We start from the raw sequence: 18,166 nt of genomic DNA, 5'->3' as shown, positions 1-18,166 counted from the left end.
AGGTTTTCATTTTCTTCCTGGCTCAATGTTGAAAGGTTGTGTGTTTGAGAAATTTGTCCATTTCCTCTAAATTTTCTAATTTGTGTGCATAGAGGTATTCATAGTAGTCTCTAGGGACCCTTTGTATTTCTGTAGGACTGGTTATAATGTTATCTTTGTCATTTTTGATTGCACTTATTTGGATATTTTTTGCTATAGACAGCAGTCTATCAATCGTTTATCCTTTCAAAAAAAAATTCTTTGTTTCGTTAATCTTTTGTGTGGATTTTTGTATCTCAATTTCTTTCAGTTTTTCTCCAATTTTAGATTTCTTTTGTCCTAATAGCTTTGGGATTGGTCTATTCTTTTTTTTTTTCCTAGTTCCACTACGTGCAATGTTAGGTTGCTAAATTGAGAACCTTCTAACTTCTTAATGACAGTGTTTAGTGCTATAAACTTTCCTCTTAACATTGATTTAGCTGCATCCCAAAGATTTGGTAAGTTGAATCTCTATTTTCATTAATTTCAAAGAACTTTTTGATTTCTGCCTTGATTTCATTTTCCACCTGTATTTTTCAGAGTTCCCTAGAGGGACAGGACTAATAGGATAGATGTATATATAAAGGGAGTTATTAAGGAGTATTGACTCACAAATCACAAAGTGAAGTCCCATAATAGGCCATCTGCAAGTGGAGGAGTAAGGAAGCCAGTCCGAGTCCTAAAACCTCAAAAGTAGGTAAGCCAACAGTGTAGCCTTTAGTCTGTGGCCAAAGGCCTGAGAACCCCTGGCAAACCACAGTTGTAGGTCCAAGAGTCCAAAAGCTGAAGAACTTCGAGTCCCATGTTCAAGGGCAGGAAGCATCCAGCACGGAAGAAAGATGGAGGCCAGAAGACTTAGTGTAATCCTTCCATGTTCCTCTGCCTGCTTTTATCCTTGCCTCACTTGCAGCTGATAAGATGTTGCCCACCCAGATTGAGAGTGGATCTGCCTCTCCTAGTCCACTGACTCAAATGTTAATCTCCTTTGGCAACACCCTCACACACACACCTAGGAAGAATACTTTGTATCCTTTAATTCAATCATGTTAACACTCAGTATTAAGTATCACACATCGATATTCAGGACCACACTGTTTAATTTCCACATTTTTGTATAGTTTTGAGAAATCTTCTTTGTATTCATTTCTATTTTTATTATACTGTGGTTCAAGAGGGTGCTTGGTATGATTTCAGTTTTTTTTTTTTTAATTTATTGAGACTTGCTTTATGATTAAGCATGTGGTTAATCTTTTTCAAATAAATATTATATTAAGACCAACTTCCCTGCAATAAAACATGTCCAGATGTAAGACTTTTAATGGCTGTTACAGATGCTGTTATCTTTATCTATCCAACACCAAATCCTACCATTGCCTACTTCTTCCTGAAAACTCTGTCTGGGCCAGTCATAATATTTCATTTTCTTGGGCACAGTGATAGTCCAGCAATGAACATAGGACTCATACTGGAGCCATTAGAGTCTGTCTCCATGATTCTTTAACTGTAACAGGTAGTTACAGTTAGCTCTTTCCTGTTGGTTCTAAATAACCTAAGAGACAGAACCTAAAGCTGCTTATGTCATCAGTTCAGTTTTTTAAAGAGACGTAGTCTGGGAAAATGAAGACAGCATATAGACAAAAATAGGGATGTGTGACAGGGAGTCTAAATAGTGGTTGAACCCCTAGACATAGGCATCTCTGAGGCCAGCACCACCTCTACTCTTTCTGCAGTTTCCCTCAGTGAAGCAATGAAGATTCCTCAGTAAAGAATACTAGATAATATTATAATTAATAATGCTATATAATATTTATATTATGTGGCTAAATCATAATTTAACTTTCTCCTATTGAACATATGCCATTAGCTACTTTTTAAACCATTATAAATGACACAGAAGTGAATATCCTTGTACAGAAATGTTTGTCTACATCTCTAAATATTTCCCCAGAATAGATTCCTAGAAGTACAATTACAGGGTCAGAGAATATGAACCCTTTGAAAACTTTCAACACATCCTGTTATATAGTTTTTGTGCAAAACATTCTCAATTTATATTAACATCAACAATACATTTATGTTCATTTCACTATATTCTTAACACTGATTGTTATCACTTTTTAAGCTTTGCTAATGAGATAGGCATGAAATCTTTCATTGGTTTATTTCACAATTCCTAGGCCAGAAAGTTGAAATTTTTTCAAAAGGTGTATTAGCTTTTGGCTTTCCTCTTTTACAAATTGTTCATAATTCTTTATCCATTTGTTTGTTAAGGTTTTAGTGTTTGCTGCCCCTTGACCTGGGATAATATTTCTCCAGAAAGCATTTGACGGGTTTCTTTACCTCTTTTAAGTTTTTCCTTAAATGTCACTTTCTTATGAAATTTTCCTGACCACTTCACTTAAAACCATAGTACCTCCACCCACCACCACCCGCCACCAGCACTTGTCATCCTACCTTCTTATTTTTTCTGTATCATTTATCACAATTTTAACATTTCTGTAACTTGCTCATGGTCTGTCCCTCCTTACTAAAATGTAAACTCCACCATGCATGGAGATGCCTGTCTCCCCCAGCACTTACAAGTAGCATTCAGACCATACTAGGTAATCTATAAATAGGTGTTGAATGAATCAAAATAACCTATTTGTGCGATACATAAAGACATTTAAATATTTTCTCCAGCTGGTTACTTTTTAATTGTGATTTTAAAAATTTTTAAATTCAGAGGTTTTAAAATTTAATGTGAATTGGCCTTTGTGATTTCTTCAATGCTGCTTTGGTTTTAGAATATCCTTCTCTAAACCTAGATTACTTGGATTTATCTGCTTTCTATATTTTATTTCAATTTTGTTTTATTATTTCACCCATGATTCCTTCCTGTAACAAGAACACTAAAAATTTGCTCCCAGGAGCGACTGGAAATAAACCTCACCTACAGGAGCTATGTTGATAACGTAACCATCACCCAAGTACAGTGCCCAGTGCTGATAGCCAGGACGGAACACTTCGATCAAGTCTCCTGGGTAGGGGTTGCCAGGGTAGGTCAAACTGAAACAATCATTAAATGCCATCTGCAATGACAAACACAAAGAAGATCTAGCTGATACAACTTGCCAAAAGAAAACCAGTTTAAGACATTCATAAAAGCAGAATGATACCGAATTTCTTGAGACTACGTTCCATATTAAAGACTTAGAATCATGATCCTGTCCTTTTCTTTGAATGATTTCAACACTGAATAATGTGTGCACAAGGAGACAAGTAGAGAAATAATTTGTCTTGTATTACTTAATTTTCTATAGTAATGCTTCTTGTTCTGATCAATTTCAGAGCCCCTTTATAATAACAAGCATTCTTTAATTTTCTCTTTAAATCTAGAAAAGCATGGATAATATAACTTGCTCAGAATTTTAAAATATCAAGGATTAAATATTAAAATATGCCCTATTTAGGATAAAAAGGAGAAACAGGAAAGTAAATTTATAATACCTGTTTACTAAGTAAATGCTCAGTCCATGACTATACTAAAAGATATAAAAAGTGTTTATATGCTTGGACTTACTTAGCATAAAACAGTCAGAATTTAGGATCAATAAAATCAGATCAGAAGTCTTTCAGCCTGTTATATAGTAGTATAGTAAAATCAAGGAGCAGAGGTATAGGTGGATGCTAATATTTAATATTCTGTGAATACTAAAGCTCTGCAAAAATACCATGTATTACAAAACCTACTCTTTCATTTCATTTAAGCAGAGTTGGGTTCCAGGCTCAGATGGATGTCCAGCCAGATGTTCAAATTAATGTATGACATGGAATATTTCTTTCTTGTTTAAAACCTTACTGTGTGGTGTAGCAGATATAGGTACTCTGGCTTGTACCCGCTAACTATCAGTAAATGTCCTTTGTCATTATAACAATCATAAATGCCACCACAGATTTTCATGCCTCTCCTTCCTGCCCCACTTATTGTCAGATTCCTCACTTACTGATTCCAGAAGCCATGCTAGGTAGTCAACAGCAGAAGCAAAACAACTTGGAAGGCTGGGGAGTTCATCACATTGACGAACATGTTTGAAAATTCTAAGTTTGGTAAGTTTTTTTTAAGTCAACACTTTTAGAAAGAACATATAAGTATCTGACAGTTGATTCTTATGGAAGGTTATATTTTATATGTATCATATAGAAGTAGAATGACTCAGCAAGAGGAGATTATGTACATCTATCAACTGTAGGAGGATTTAAATGCTGTATCTATGTTGAATCTCTAATTGACAACAGGGTGTTCCTCATCATTTCACTCTAATGCAGCTATATATGCTCATTTACAAAATAAATCCAAGTGCCAGAAATAAAAACTTCCAAATCATCTAAATTATAATTATAATAGCAGAGACTAAGGACTTGGGAATACAAGCTATCAGTTTTCTGGCAATCTAAAAGTCTTTTTTATAACAATTAATATTAGAAGGGTGTTTTCCCAAGTATTTGTATGCCATCTGTTGAAAACTTCAATCATCACACTGTCACAGAAATGTGGCCAAATGTAAGCTGTCCATCTGTTGAAAAATAACTATTAAAACAACTTTATGGAAACCATTAAGTCTAACCACCCTCTCAAATATGTTTGTGTATTATTAATATGGCAGTTCGCAATTTGGCCACATGGGTATTAAAAGGAAAAATAGATAATACACTGTGATATAAACAAACACATTTCCTATGAATAGGAATCAGCAAGCACACAAAGCTGCCTGCTAGGATTCCCAGATGCAGCCAAAGTGTATAATAATAACCACCATTTGAACAGGGAGCACTTTCTAGCGTATTTTTTTCAAATGCACTATCTCAATCCTATTTAATTGAAAACACACACACACACACACAACTATTTGAGTGTGTTATGTTATTATCCCACTTTACAGATAAAAAGCTAAAGTAGCAAATACCAACTTTTGGAAAATATCAACTGAAACCCTAATATATAAACTATAGAAGGAAAATAACTGGACTAGGTATTAATGATGTGAGCTCTTCTCTTTGTTGTCTACTTGATACTTGTTAGTTCTGTAACTTTGGGCAGGTCACTGGAACTGAGTCTGTTTCCTCATTTTGAAAATAGGTATGAGCATTTAATCACAATTTTGTTTAATCTCAAAAAGCTATTGCAAGTAACCCCTAAGGAGCTGGTAAAAAGCTGCTGCAAGTAACCCTTTGGGAGCTGCAAGTAACCCTTTGGTAAAATACTGTTGCAAATGCTCTGTGAATTGGCAAGAGCTAGACAGGTGGATGATAAGAGAGAGATTGAGATTGGTACATGGTTTATGTAGGATTTTAGCTCCTTATGCTCTCTTCCAAGCATAATAATTCTGTGAAATAAATGATTCAACTGTAAAATTCTAATATATTTAACAAATTTTCAATTTCTGACATATAAATTGATTCACAAACTGTTAATTGATTTCATAAATTCTATCATATTTATAAAGAGAAATATGGTTTCACATGAGTAACCCCTCAATAATCTAACAAAGGAGACTGAAAGCTAATATGCAAGTTGAAAAGTGAGCTATGATCCTGAACACTTAGAATCATAGTAATGGACTACAGGACGGTACTTCAGATATTATTTAATCTAAGGGTCTCCAAACTTGTTTATAGAAGTGGGTACCATGTCAAAACACATATCAGATAGAACCATAAAAATATAAAACATAAAAAGCAGCACTTCCCTGGATGAAGTCAGGAACAGCATGAGAGCCCTACTCACTCCTCACCCCCATTGCTGCTCTTAATGAGGCTTTCTGGGACCCCAGAACTTCTAGGAATGCAGCTTAAATGATACCCGTCTAGTCCTAGTCCAATCTCCTCATTTTTTAGACAACGGAAACAAAACCAGGTAGGTAGTTTAACTAGTCAAGGTCATCCACTATTATATAAAAGATTTTTAACAATTGGTGCTGAAACTATTGGACATCCATAGGCAAACAAACAAACAAACCTTGATCTAAATTTCATACCTTATACAAAAATTATTTCAAAATGGATAACAGACTGAAATGTAAAAGTAAAGCTATAAACTAGAGAGAAAAACATAGGAGAAAAATTCTTAGGGTCTAGGGTAGACAAAGAGTTCTCAGACTTGATACCAAAAGTATGATTCTTACCAGGAAAAATTGGTAAATTGATAGTCCTTAAGATTAAAAACATTTACACTACAAAAGATCCTGTTGAGATGAAAAGACAGACTACAGAGTGGGAGAAAATATTTGCAAACCACATATCTGTGAAAGAACTAGTATCTAGAACATATAAAGGACTCCTCAAACTTAACAATAAAAAAACAAACAATACAATTAGAATGTAGGTTGTATGGTTTGGATATTTATCACTGCCAAATCTCATGTTGAAATGTAATCCTCAGTGTTGGAGGTGGGGTCTGGTGGGAGGTATTTGGATCATGGGAATGAATCCGTCATGAATGGCTAGTGCCAATCCCTTGGTGATGAGTGAGTTCACCAGAGAGCTGGTTGTTTAAAAGAGTGTGGTGCCTCCCATCACCCCTTGCTCCCATTCTCATCATGAGTACACCTGGTCCCCCATTGCCTTCCACCATGAAGCCCTCACTAGAAGCAGATACCAGCACCATGCTTCCTGTACACCCTACAGAGCATGAGCCAATTAAATCTCTTTTCTTTATAAATTACCATCTCAAATATTCCTTTATAGTAATGCAAACACTAATAAATACAGTAGGCAAAAGAATGAAGACCCATTTCACCAAAGAAGATACACAGATGTCAAGGAAAACACTAGTTATTAGGAAAATGCAAATTATATCCGCAATAAGGAAACCTCAGCAAAATAGTGTCATAGGAAGCTATCCCTTCTCCCACAAACACACTAAGGAAACACCTACACACAGATCAATTCTCTCCAAAAGAAAGGCAGAATCCAGCTGAAAGACTCCTACACCCTAGACAACGAAGAAAATATCCATGTCAAAACTGGTAGGAAAAGTAAAGCTACACTCATGCACAAACCCCACCCTGTACACAGAGTCTTATAATCAGGAAGGAAACCCCAACTCCTAGCATGGTCCCAAGGAATGAGGGGCTTGTGCCAAACACCTAACGTTCAGCTTTTACCATCACTTTCAAAGGGCTTGGCTCTTAAATCACTGTGTCTAAGAAATCGTAGGGACAACACATTGGAGGATTTCCCTCAAACACAAAAAACAAAGGGAGGTTTTAAACCTTGCAAGTTCTGTCAGCTGCTATAATGCCCAGGGTCAGCCCAGCTTCCAGTCTCTCCCTGGAAAGGGTTTGGCTGACTCCTTTTCCAGTAGTTCAATGTGGTTCTGGTCTCCAATACACCAGCATCTGGGAGCCTATATAGCAAATAAAGAATAAACCTCTTCAAGCCTAAATAAGGACAACATCCCCACCTTCTTCCTTACTTTGTTCTAGTGACAATTCCAGCCATACAATTTCTCAAAGGAAAGAGGTTGGAGGCCTCTTCCAGCAAGAACAGGAAAGATGGTACCACCCTTTCATCATGCTTTCTTCCCTGGTTTGCTCCTGAAATAAATTCCTGCAATCTCTCAAGAGAGTGAAGCTGTTGGGGAGGATCTTTCCATGCCTGAGAAGCAAAAAGGGCATTCCTGGATCTTCTTTCCTGGCTTGCTTCTATGATAACTCCAGACTAGAAGACTCCCTCTGCAAGAAAGATCTGAGACTTCTTGCTTAAACAGGAGATAGGCACTCGTTGTACATTTTCCCCTGCTTGCTCCAATAACAATCCCAGCCCAGTGATTTCTCTGTTGAAAGAAACTGGAGACCTCTGCCACCAAGAATGGGAAGGATGGCATTCCCACACCTTTTCCCCTGGCTTGCTCTAGAAATAAACTCCTTTAAACTCCAGTTGGAAAAAGGCGAGGAGGTGGGGGTTTCTTCATGTATAAAAGGTAAAGTGGGCACTCTCTGCCCCTTCCTTTATGGCTTCCTTTAGTAATAACTCTAGACCAGAAGTTTCTCCCTGACAGGAGGGTGTGAGATTTCTGCTTGTTCAAACAGGATAGTGGTCACTCCCCCCATACCTTTTTCTCTGGCTTGTGCCAACAAGAAATCCAGATCTGCAGACTTTCCCTAGGAGTAGTTTCTGCAGACATGGAGTGCCCTAGTTTTTATAGCCTTCATGCAAGGGACTGGCTCCTAGTCTGGGAGTTGACAGAGCTCTGCACTTCTGAGTCTCCTAGACAACAAAGAACAAAAAAGGTGTTTTGTTTTTTTTTTTTAACTTGAAAACGTTCAGCAGCAGTCTCTCAGGGTTCAATGTGAGCAGTCTATAGAGAGTATAGACATCCGCCTCAGACATTCTCCTTGATATAGGGCAGAATGAGTGGGAGATTAAACTCTAGCTCTAAGCTTCTCTGCAAAGAAAAAAGAAACTGGAACACATAACACCTCAGTCTCTCCAGCTGCATTTCAAGGGACTGGCTTCTATCCCACCTCTCTCAAGGCAATGACTTGAACTCTTTAATTTGGGTAGGGGGGCAATAAGAATAAAAATAGCAGATTTTACAAGCACAAAGAAGTTAACAGCTTCTAAAAATATTTGATCAGGCTGATTGGAAAGGAATATCTCCTACACAAGACCAGTCTTGCAAGACTAAGAAAGGTGGTTCTTTTATCTAATGTACAGAAAACAACACAGAGAATGGAGGAAAATGAAGAATCATAAAAATATGTTCCAAATAAAAGAACAAGATAAATATCCAGAAATTGACTCTAATGAAATGTAAATATGTGATTTATCTGATGGGGAATTCAAAAGGGCCATCATAACAATGCTTATTGAGGTAGGGAAAGTAATGCATGAAAAAACTGAGAACTTCAACAATGAGACCTAAGATATTAAAAAATACGAAACAATCAAACTGAATTATATAAAAACTAAAGTGAAAATTCCAATAGGGAGGTTCAACAGTAGAATAAATCAATAAATCAAGCAGAAATAAGAATTAAGAATTAGCAAACTTGAATATAGGTCACTGGTAAATCATAACTTGAGGACTGAAAAGAAAAAAGAGTGAAACAGCCTAACGGACTTAGTAGATAACATTAAACAGAATATGTAAATTATATATGTACAAGAAAGGGAAGAGAGAAAGGAACAGAAAATATATTCAAAGCAACATAGCAAGTCCTCATTTAATGTCATTGATAGGTTCTTGGAAACTGTGACTTTAAGCAAAATGACAGAATGAAAGGAGTTTTTTCTCATCAACATAATTAAATGCCATTTAATAAAATGATGTTATTCAAAAACCTGCTCTAAATCATTTTGCTTAAAGTTGTGGTTTTCAAGAACCTATGAACATTGAATGAGAATCTACTGCAATGGCAAAAACCTTCCTAAGTGTGGGGAAGGAAACAAATCCAGATCTAGTTCAACAAACACCTAACAGGATGAACCCAAAGCAAACCACATCAAGATACATTATAATCAATTGTGGCAAGTTAAAGACGAAGAGAGGATATAAAAGCTGTAAAGGAAAAGCAGCTTGTTAAATAAAAGGGGACCCCCCTCCAATCAGATCTTTCAACAAAAACCCTGAAGGCCAGAAGGGAATAAGATGATATATTAAAAGAGCTAAAAGAAAAAAAACCCTGCTATCCAAAAATACTATACTCAGCAATCCTGTCCTTCAAAAAGGAAGGGAAGAAGGGGAGCTTTAAAAAAAAACTTTTCAGATAAACAAAAGCTGAAGGATATTATCACAACTAGACCTGCCTTATAAGAAATACTAAAAGGGGTACTTCACAGTGAAGGAAAATGTCACGAAGCAGCAACATGAAAATATATAAAAATAAAAACTCACCAGTAAAAGTAAGTATATAGTCAAACTCAAGTTTTAATAGATCTGAAGAGAGACATGAACTGCAATACAATAATGTCCCACTTTCAACATTGGACAGATCATCTAGACCAAAACTCAGCAAGGAAATATTGGACTTGAACTATACTTTATTCCAAATGGACCTAACAAATATTTACAGAAAATTTCATCCAACAACAATAAAATATACATTCTTCTCAAGTGTACATGGAGTATTCTCCAGGGTAAACCATATATTAGATCAGAAAGCAAATCTCAGCAATTTTAAGAAGACTGAAATCATATCAAGTATTTGTTCTGACCACAATGGCATAAACCTAGAAATCAGTAACAGGAAGAATCTTGGAAAATTCACAAATACGTGAAAATTAAATAACAGGCCCCTGAACAACCAATGAATCAAAGAAAAAGTTAAAAGGAACATTTAAAAGTATCTTGAGACAAAGAAAGAAAAAGAGAAAAAACTCCAACAACATCCAAAATTAAAGAGGAGACATTACAACTGATATTGATGCAGGATTTTTACTCCTTAGCTCAGCTAGGTCTGGGTTCTTGTCTCATGACCAGGAATAATTAGGCAGACACTTGAAGAGTGATTGGAGTAGAATATATTAAGCAAAAGTTCTCAGCAAAGAGAGGGGTCCTGAAAGCAGGTTGCTCATTGCCCCATCACAGTTGACTATAAGGGCTTTATATATAACCTGATGAGGCTGAGTTCCCTATCTGTGTAAGATGTGAATTTCTGGTGGCTCCACTATATTCCCCCAGTGTGCATGCCGGCCCTTAGGCCGCTGTGGGCATGTTTAGGCAATCCCCCTGTACAAGTTCCCTTATCTGCACAAAACATCTGGTGTAAACACTTGTGGGGCAGGTCAGAGGTTCTCTGGGGACCCCTCCCTCACTGTCTGCCTAAAGCAAGCTGGCTAACTCCTTTCAATATCCCATAAATACAAAAGATCATAAAAGATTACTATGAACACATATACATCAACAAACTGGATAACACAGAAGAAACAGATGAATTCCTAGAAACATGTAACCCAAGACTGAATCAGGAAGAAACAGAAAATCTGAGTAGACCAACAATGAACAAGGAGATTGAATTGTAATAAACAATCTCCCACCAAAGGAAAGCCACTGTGAACCCAGTGGCTTCACAGGTGAATCCCATTAAACATTCAAGAAATAATACCAATCCTTCTCAAGCTCTTCCAAAAAACTATAAAGGAGGGACTACCTCATAACTTATTTTATAAGACCAGTATTACCCTGACACAAAAGCCAGACAAGAACACCCCAAGAAAAGAAAGCTTCAGGCCAATATACCTGCTGAACACAAATGCAAAGGCCATTAACAAAATATTAGCAAACTGCATTCAACAGTAAATTTAAAAGATCACTCACCAAAATCAAGTGGGATTTATCTTTGGGATGGAAGGATGTTTGAACATATACAAGTCAATAAATACGGGCCAGGTAAGGTGGCTCACAGTTGTAATCCCAGCACTTTGGGAGGCCGAGGCAGGTGGGTATCTTGAGCCCAGCAGTTCCAGACCAGCCTTAGCAACATGGCTAAACCCCATCTCTACAAAAATACAAAAAGCTAGGCATGATGGCATGTGCCTGTGGTCCCAACTACTTGAGAGGCTGAGGTGAGAAGATAGCTTGAGCCTGCTGGGGACGGAAGTTGCAGTGAACTGAGATCACACCACTGCAGTCCAGCTTGGGTGACAGGATGGGGAGGGGAGGGGAGGGGAGGGGAGGGGAGGGGAGGAAGAAAGAATACCATATTAATAAAATGAAGAAAAAACAAGCAAGTATCTCAATAGATGCAGAAAAAGCATTTGACAAAATTCAACACCCATTCATGCTGCAAAACTCTCAAGAAATAGGCATAGAAAGAATGTACCTTATCACAATAAAGGCCATATATGACAAGCCCACAGGCACCATCATACTCAAATATAAAAAGTTGAAAGCTTTTCCTCGAAGATTAGAAAAACAACAATTCCCACTCTCACTACAGCTATTGAACGTAGTCTAGAAGTCCTAGCTAAAGCAATTAGGCACAAAAAAGAAATAAAAGGCATTCATACAGGAAAGGAAGAAGTGTATGTCTCTGTTTGCTGATGACATTAGGATTCTCCTAGCATATGAATTGGGAGAAAACATTTGCAAACTGCACATTTGATATGGGGCTGATATGCAAAATATATAAGGAATTCACACAACTCAACAGCAAGAAAACAATTAATAAATGTGCAAAGTATCTGAACAGACATTTTACAAAAGAAGAGACACAAATGGCCAAAAGGTAGATAAAACAGATGTTCAACATCTCCATTCATCAGGGAAATGCAAATGAAAGCAACAATGAGATATCACCTCATGCTTGTTAGAATGGCTACTATCAAAATGATGAATGATAACAAGTGTTGGTGAGGATGTAGACAAAAGGGAACCCTTGTACACCGTTAGTGGGAATGTAAATTAGTATAGCCATTTTGGAAAATATATGGCAGTTTCCTAGAAAACTAAAAGTAGCATTACCATATCATCCAGAAATCCCACTTCTGGGTATCTGTTCAAATGAATTGAAGCCAGTATGTTGAAGAGATATCTGCATCGCCATGTTCATTTTAGCATTGTTCATAATAGTCAAGATATGGAAGCAACCTAAGTGTCTATTAATGGATAAATGAATTTAAAAAGTGGTATATATATACAATGAAATAACTATACAGTCTTTTTCAAAAAGGAAATTTTGTCATTAGTGACAACATTGGATAGAACTGAGGAACATCGTGCTAAGTGAAATAAGCCAGAAGCAGTAAGAGAATTACAGTGTGATCTCACTTACATGTGAAATCTAAAAACAGTGACCTCATAGAAACAGAGTACAAAATGAGGACACAGAAGATGGAATGAAGAAACAGAAGAAGTGGATCAGAGGGTAAAAAGTTTCCATTAGACTGAAGAAAGTTTTAGTGATTTATTGCACTGCATGTTGACCACACATAATAATGTATTGCATATTTCAAGATTGCTAAAACAGATTTTTAACATTCTCACCACCACAAAAAATGATAAATTGGTGAGATGATGTATATGTGCTTATGGTTTGAATGTCCCCTCCAAAATGCATGTTGAAACTGAATGCTTAATGTGGTCGTATTGAGAGATAGGGCCTTTAAGAGGTGATTGCATCAGGAGAGCTCTGTCCTCATGAATGGATTAATCTATTCATGGATTACTGGATTAAGGAGTTCATGGATTAAAGGGTTATCACGGGAAGGGAACTAGTGGCTTTATTACAGGAAGAGAGACCTAAGCCAGCAAGGTAACATATTCAGCCCCCTTGCCATGTGATACTCTATACCACCTTGGGACTCTGCAGAGTCTCCACCAACAAGAAGGCTCTCACAAGAAGTGGCCCCTTAACCTTGGATTTCTCAGTCTCCATAACTGTAAGAATTAAATTCATTTTCTTTATAAAGTACTTAGTTTCAGGCATCCTGTTATAAATCTGTTATAACAGAAAATGAACTAATATATTAATCAGTTTGATTATTTCTATAACATATGCATAGATTAAAACACCACATTGTACCCCATAAATATACATCATTACTGTCAATTTTAAAAAAACAAAATGAGATATCATTACACATCTATTGGAATAGCTAAAATAAAAAACAGTGACAACATCAAATGTTGACAATGATGCAGATGAACTGTATCACTCATTCACTGCTGGTGGGAACGTAAAACGGTACAGCCACTCTAGAAGCAGTCTGGCAACTTCTTTCAAGTTTAGCTTGTAACTACTATATGATCCAGCAATTGTACTTCTAGGCTTTTATCCCTGAGAATAAAGACAATGAAGACTTATATCCACCCAAAAACCTACACACAAAAGTTTATAGCAGCTTTACTCAGCATACTGTAAAAGGGAAAACAAGCAAGATGACCTTCAAAGGGTGAATGGTTTTAAAAAACAACGACAACAACCGTATGCAGGCCTACCAGGGAATACTATTTAGAAATAAAGGAAAAAACTATTGACATATGCAACAACCTGAATGAACCTGTAGATAATTATACTCAGTGGAAAAAATAAAAACACACAGTGCCAAACAATCACATACTATATGATTCCATTTTTATAACATTCTTGAAATGTACAATTATTTAAAAAGATAGTGAACATACAGTGGATGCTATGAGTTAAGGAAGAAGAGGAAGCAGTGGGAGGGAAGTCAGTGTGGCTATAAAAGGCCAATATGTGGTATTCTAGTGGTGACAGAGTGTTCTGTTAGACTGTTCAACAATTGAGCGCTGATTATTGTGATGATCATTTTACAGATGAGGCAACTGAGACTCAGATGAGTTAAGTCCCAGACCTAAAGTTGCACAGGTAGTAAGCAATACAACTGGAATTCAATTTCAGGTGTATCTTCTTATTCCAGACTTCATGCTCCTTTTTTTATACCACTGATTAACATCATTAACCAACTGAATTTCTACCAAGTATTTTTCCCCTTTTCAAATACTATGAGATGGAGCAGCTGCAAAAGCATGCAAATGTATATTTCATATAACATCACAGGAAGTTTTAAACATTCATATGCAGAACCAGAAGGTAATGTGAAGTGGAACCTTGCTCCAGAATCCCTAAACCTTTCCTGTTGGGAAGTTTCTGGGTGGGGTTAGAATATCTCTAAGGTGCCCAGGCTCAGATTTTAGGCAAATAGCTATAAACTGTCTGATTGGGTAAGTTGATTTACATGGACCACATCTACCAATTTCATTCAGGCAAATTGTGTAATGTAGCACTTCATAAGTATGAGAAAACACAGAACCAACTAAAGATACATTTATAAAATCCTCTACCATACTCTTTAAGGTAAAAAATGCTTCATTTTAAGAGTCCATATGCAAAGAATTGTATGAATAGTTTATAATAAAGAACAGCATGAAGCTTAAGTCTGTAATCGTTGTAAAAGAAATTTCCCATTTCAACTGGCCAACTGGTAAAACAGGCTGCTGTCTTTACAGCTCTATGTTGGTCTCTGGGGATGCTTCAAAAGAAATAAATGTTCCCTGCAGATAGGAACAGGCTGATGAACTGCTGCTTATGCCTAAGAGGCCACCCATGTTACAGGAATACTAACAGCACTTTTTTAACAACTACTTGCAAGAATGGAAAGTCTGAAACACAATCATAGGTGATTACAGGCTACCTAGTGCAAGTCGTCTAATTCGTTTTGGATCCTTTCCCATTCCAGCTGCAGTTTTCATTCATAATCCTCCTATACTGAGAGGTTTCCACGAAGCCCTGTATTCCCAGATTGGTTAATTCATAGACTCTGACGGCTGCAAAGATCCTTGGTCCAACAGTCTCACGCTACAAATGAGAGTTCCACTCCTTGGCCAAATTATCTGCTGCCACAGCACTGTCATGCTCTGCTTGGAATCTTCCAGGGCTTCCCACCACTGACTCCCCATCTTGCTTCCCCGCCCTAGAATCCTGGCATCCTTACTAATCCCTACATTCTAGGCAAACCAAACTATTCATTATTCTTCACACTCAGAGTTTTGTTTTGTTTTTGTTAATACTGAACCTTCTACCCGGAAGGCCCATTTCCAAGTGTCCCAAATGACTCAATTTTAAAAATCCAGGTCGGATGCTAACTCTTCCCCCTCCCTCCTCCACTCCCCAGGTCGGATTGTCTCCCTCCAATCCGCCTTCTTTTGAGTTTCCACAAGCATTGTATCTAATGGCCCAGCCACTTCCTACACCTGCCTCAGCCACTGGTGTCTGGGGAACTGTCTTTTGTGGGGCATACGATATGGAGGGCTGCTGCTTGTTTTTCTCTATACCACGTGTCCAATATTTTGGCTTCCCTGGGCCACACTGGAAGAATTGTCTTGGGCGACACATAAAACACACTAAAACTAATGACAGCTGATGAGAAAAACAAAGCGTAAAAAAAAAAAAAAATCGCATAATATTTTAAGAACATTTACAAGTTTGTGTTGGGCCGCATTCAAAGCTGTCCTGGGCAGCACGCGGCTGGTGGGCCACGGGTTCAACAAGCTTGGTCTATATTAACCTTCAGTCTCTGGTGGAGTGCCTGGCACAAATAACTGCGGAGCAAATGTTCACTGAATGAAGGAATAAGGAACCCAAGCCCAGAGAAAACAATGAATTACTTTTTCCAGCGCGAGTCATAGTAATAGTCCCAAATGCCAAGGAAATCTCACCCTCCAAGTTTCCAAAATCTAATATAATAATAGTTACTTGTACTATTACTAGTGTTCACTTCAGTGAGGACAGTAGGTTTAAAAAGCCTTAAGCAGGCCGGACGTGGTGGCTCAAGCCTATAATCCCACCACTTTGGGAGGCCGAGGCGGGTGGATCACGAGGTCAAGAGATTGAGGCCATCCTGGTCAACATGGTGAAACCCCGTCTCTACTAAAAATACAAAAATTAGCAGGGCGTGGTGGCGCCCACCTGTAGCCCCAGCTACTCAGGAGGCTGAGGCAGGAGAATTGTTTGAACCCGGAAGGCGGAGACTGCGGAGAGCCAAGATTGTGCCACTGCACTCTAGCCTGTCGCCTGGCGAGAGAGTGAGACTGTCTCAAAAAAAAAAAAAAAAAAAGAAAAAGAAAAAAAAAGGCCTTACTTAGATTGGGTTTCTAGTCGCAGCTCTGACACTTAACAGCTGTGTAACCTAGGGAAGCAAGTCTCTTGCCCTGTGGACTCAGCTCCCCAGTTTGTGAAAAAGAGGAGATTGGATGAGATGTGTTGTTCTCTAAACATTTCAACTTTTCCCGCTTGCCAGTTGGTTAGAACACGGCTGGTTGCCGGGGCGCCTCGAGGTCCCCCCAAACTCCGCCCAGCACACCTCACTCTTAAGCCGGGGTCGTCTTCTCACACCAGGAGGCAGCTGCGTGTGTCCTGGGGTGTCCCTTGGCCTCGCAGCTGCCCACCCCGCCGCTGGCGGCCGCGAGACGACACCAAGTGCACCCTGGAGAGACCCCGGAGGCCGGCGCCGGCCACCACTCAGGGCCGTCCTCCAGGGCCAACGCCAGCACCAGCGACGCCACGCGGAAACTGGCCCGGCCGCCCCTCCGCGGCTGTGGGACGCCCGCACGCCCCGGCGCTCACGCGCGGGCCCCGGCTTCTGGGCGCTGCCCAGCCGGCACGAGGCTCCGACCATCGGGGAGTCGCCCGCTCCGCCCAGCAGGCGGGTCTCGGTCACCCCGAGCCGCGATACGCCCCGAGCCCCGCTTCGCGAGCCCGTCGAGGGCCTACCCTTTCGTGCTCCCCGACGCAGCCGCCTCCGCGCGCGCACGCACGCAGCGCACACGCTCAAGCGCCTACGGTCCCAGCGCAGCGCCGGCTGCGTAACCAACTACGCCGCCCCCGGCCCCGCATCGGCCTCTTAGACGTTTCCGCAGCCAACTTTTAGGGGACCAGGCGCTGTGCTAGGCTCTGCGGTTATAAAGCCGATCGGTTTTGTTGATCTCAGGAATGCCCAGGTACACCCATCATAAATACACCTGCTCTAATAGCTCAACACAAATTTCCTAGGACCCAAGGGATCCTGGTTACCTGCACCCCAAGAAAGCCTCTCGGTCTTTGAGTCAGCACAGTTGGGGAGGAAGGACTGGCCCTAAAACAACCTCACTGCTTTTACACAGACACACACACACACCCCTCACTGCATTTACACACACACACACACACACTTCTCACTGCTTTTATACCACACACCCCTCACTGCTTTTACACACACACACACCTCACTGCTTTTACACACATATGCACGCAGGCCAGATCTTTGAGTTTAAAAATAAAGTTGGGGCAGGGAGAGTATCCTTTTTCTCACTGCTAAAAAAAGAGAGGCCAGGAATACTAACCAGCTAAGTAAGGAATTCTTGAAAGACAAAGTGATCTTTATGGAGCACTGCACAGGACTACTTCCACCTAGGCGTAACTTAGATTTTTACTCTGATGTAAATGGAAACGCAGCTAACAGGATTTCTTTCCCCCAATTATTTCAAGGCTAAAATATCTCGGATTTTATGTGTTTTGTCTTAATGAGATACCAACTACCTAAATATGCAACTGTTTTTCATAAAGCTATTGGGTTGTCTTATGAAGGTGAATCAGTGATCTGAAATTTTGGGGCTGGATTGGCACCTTTGGAAACAGCACACAGAAGAACATTGAAAACATGT

General features: G+C 39.1%; 1 protein-coding gene across 5 annotated transcripts in view; it reads right to left on the bottom strand.

Annotated features, from left to right (window-relative positions):
• Positions 1-17,733, bottom strand: part of PLAAT1 (phospholipase A and acyltransferase 1) — a 28,348-nt gene extending 10,615 nt beyond the window's left edge. The window contains exons 1-3 of one of the 5 annotated variants that reach the window (XM_064366929.1): positions 16,828-17,139; positions 7,272-7,405; positions 2,951-3,089 (exon numbers count right to left, since the gene is read on the bottom strand). In XM_064366929.1, coding sequence (XP_064222999.1) covers positions 2,951-3,089 — 139 coding nt within the window. In that variant the 5' untranslated portion in view covers positions 7,272-7,405; positions 16,828-17,139. Of the gene's footprint in view, positions 1-2,950; positions 3,090-3,750; positions 3,966-7,271; positions 7,406-16,827; positions 17,143-17,237; positions 17,258-17,537 lie in introns of those variants that run through there. The other 4 variants (XM_064366927.1, XM_064366930.1, XM_012448943.2 and 1 more) reach the window with 4 other exon arrangements.
• Positions 17,734-18,166: the final 433 nt, after the last annotated feature.

This window comes from Aotus nancymaae, unplaced genomic scaffold (genome assembly GCF_030222135.1).
Source record: "Aotus nancymaae isolate 86718 unplaced genomic scaffold, 86718_ANA_hifiasm-v0.15.2.pri h1tg000067l, whole genome shotgun sequence".
Taxonomy (NCBI): Eukaryota; Metazoa; Chordata; class Mammalia; order Primates; family Aotidae; genus Aotus; species Aotus nancymaae.
Note: the sequence above shows the minus strand (reverse complement) of the source record. Positions and strands in the feature narration are given on the sequence as shown.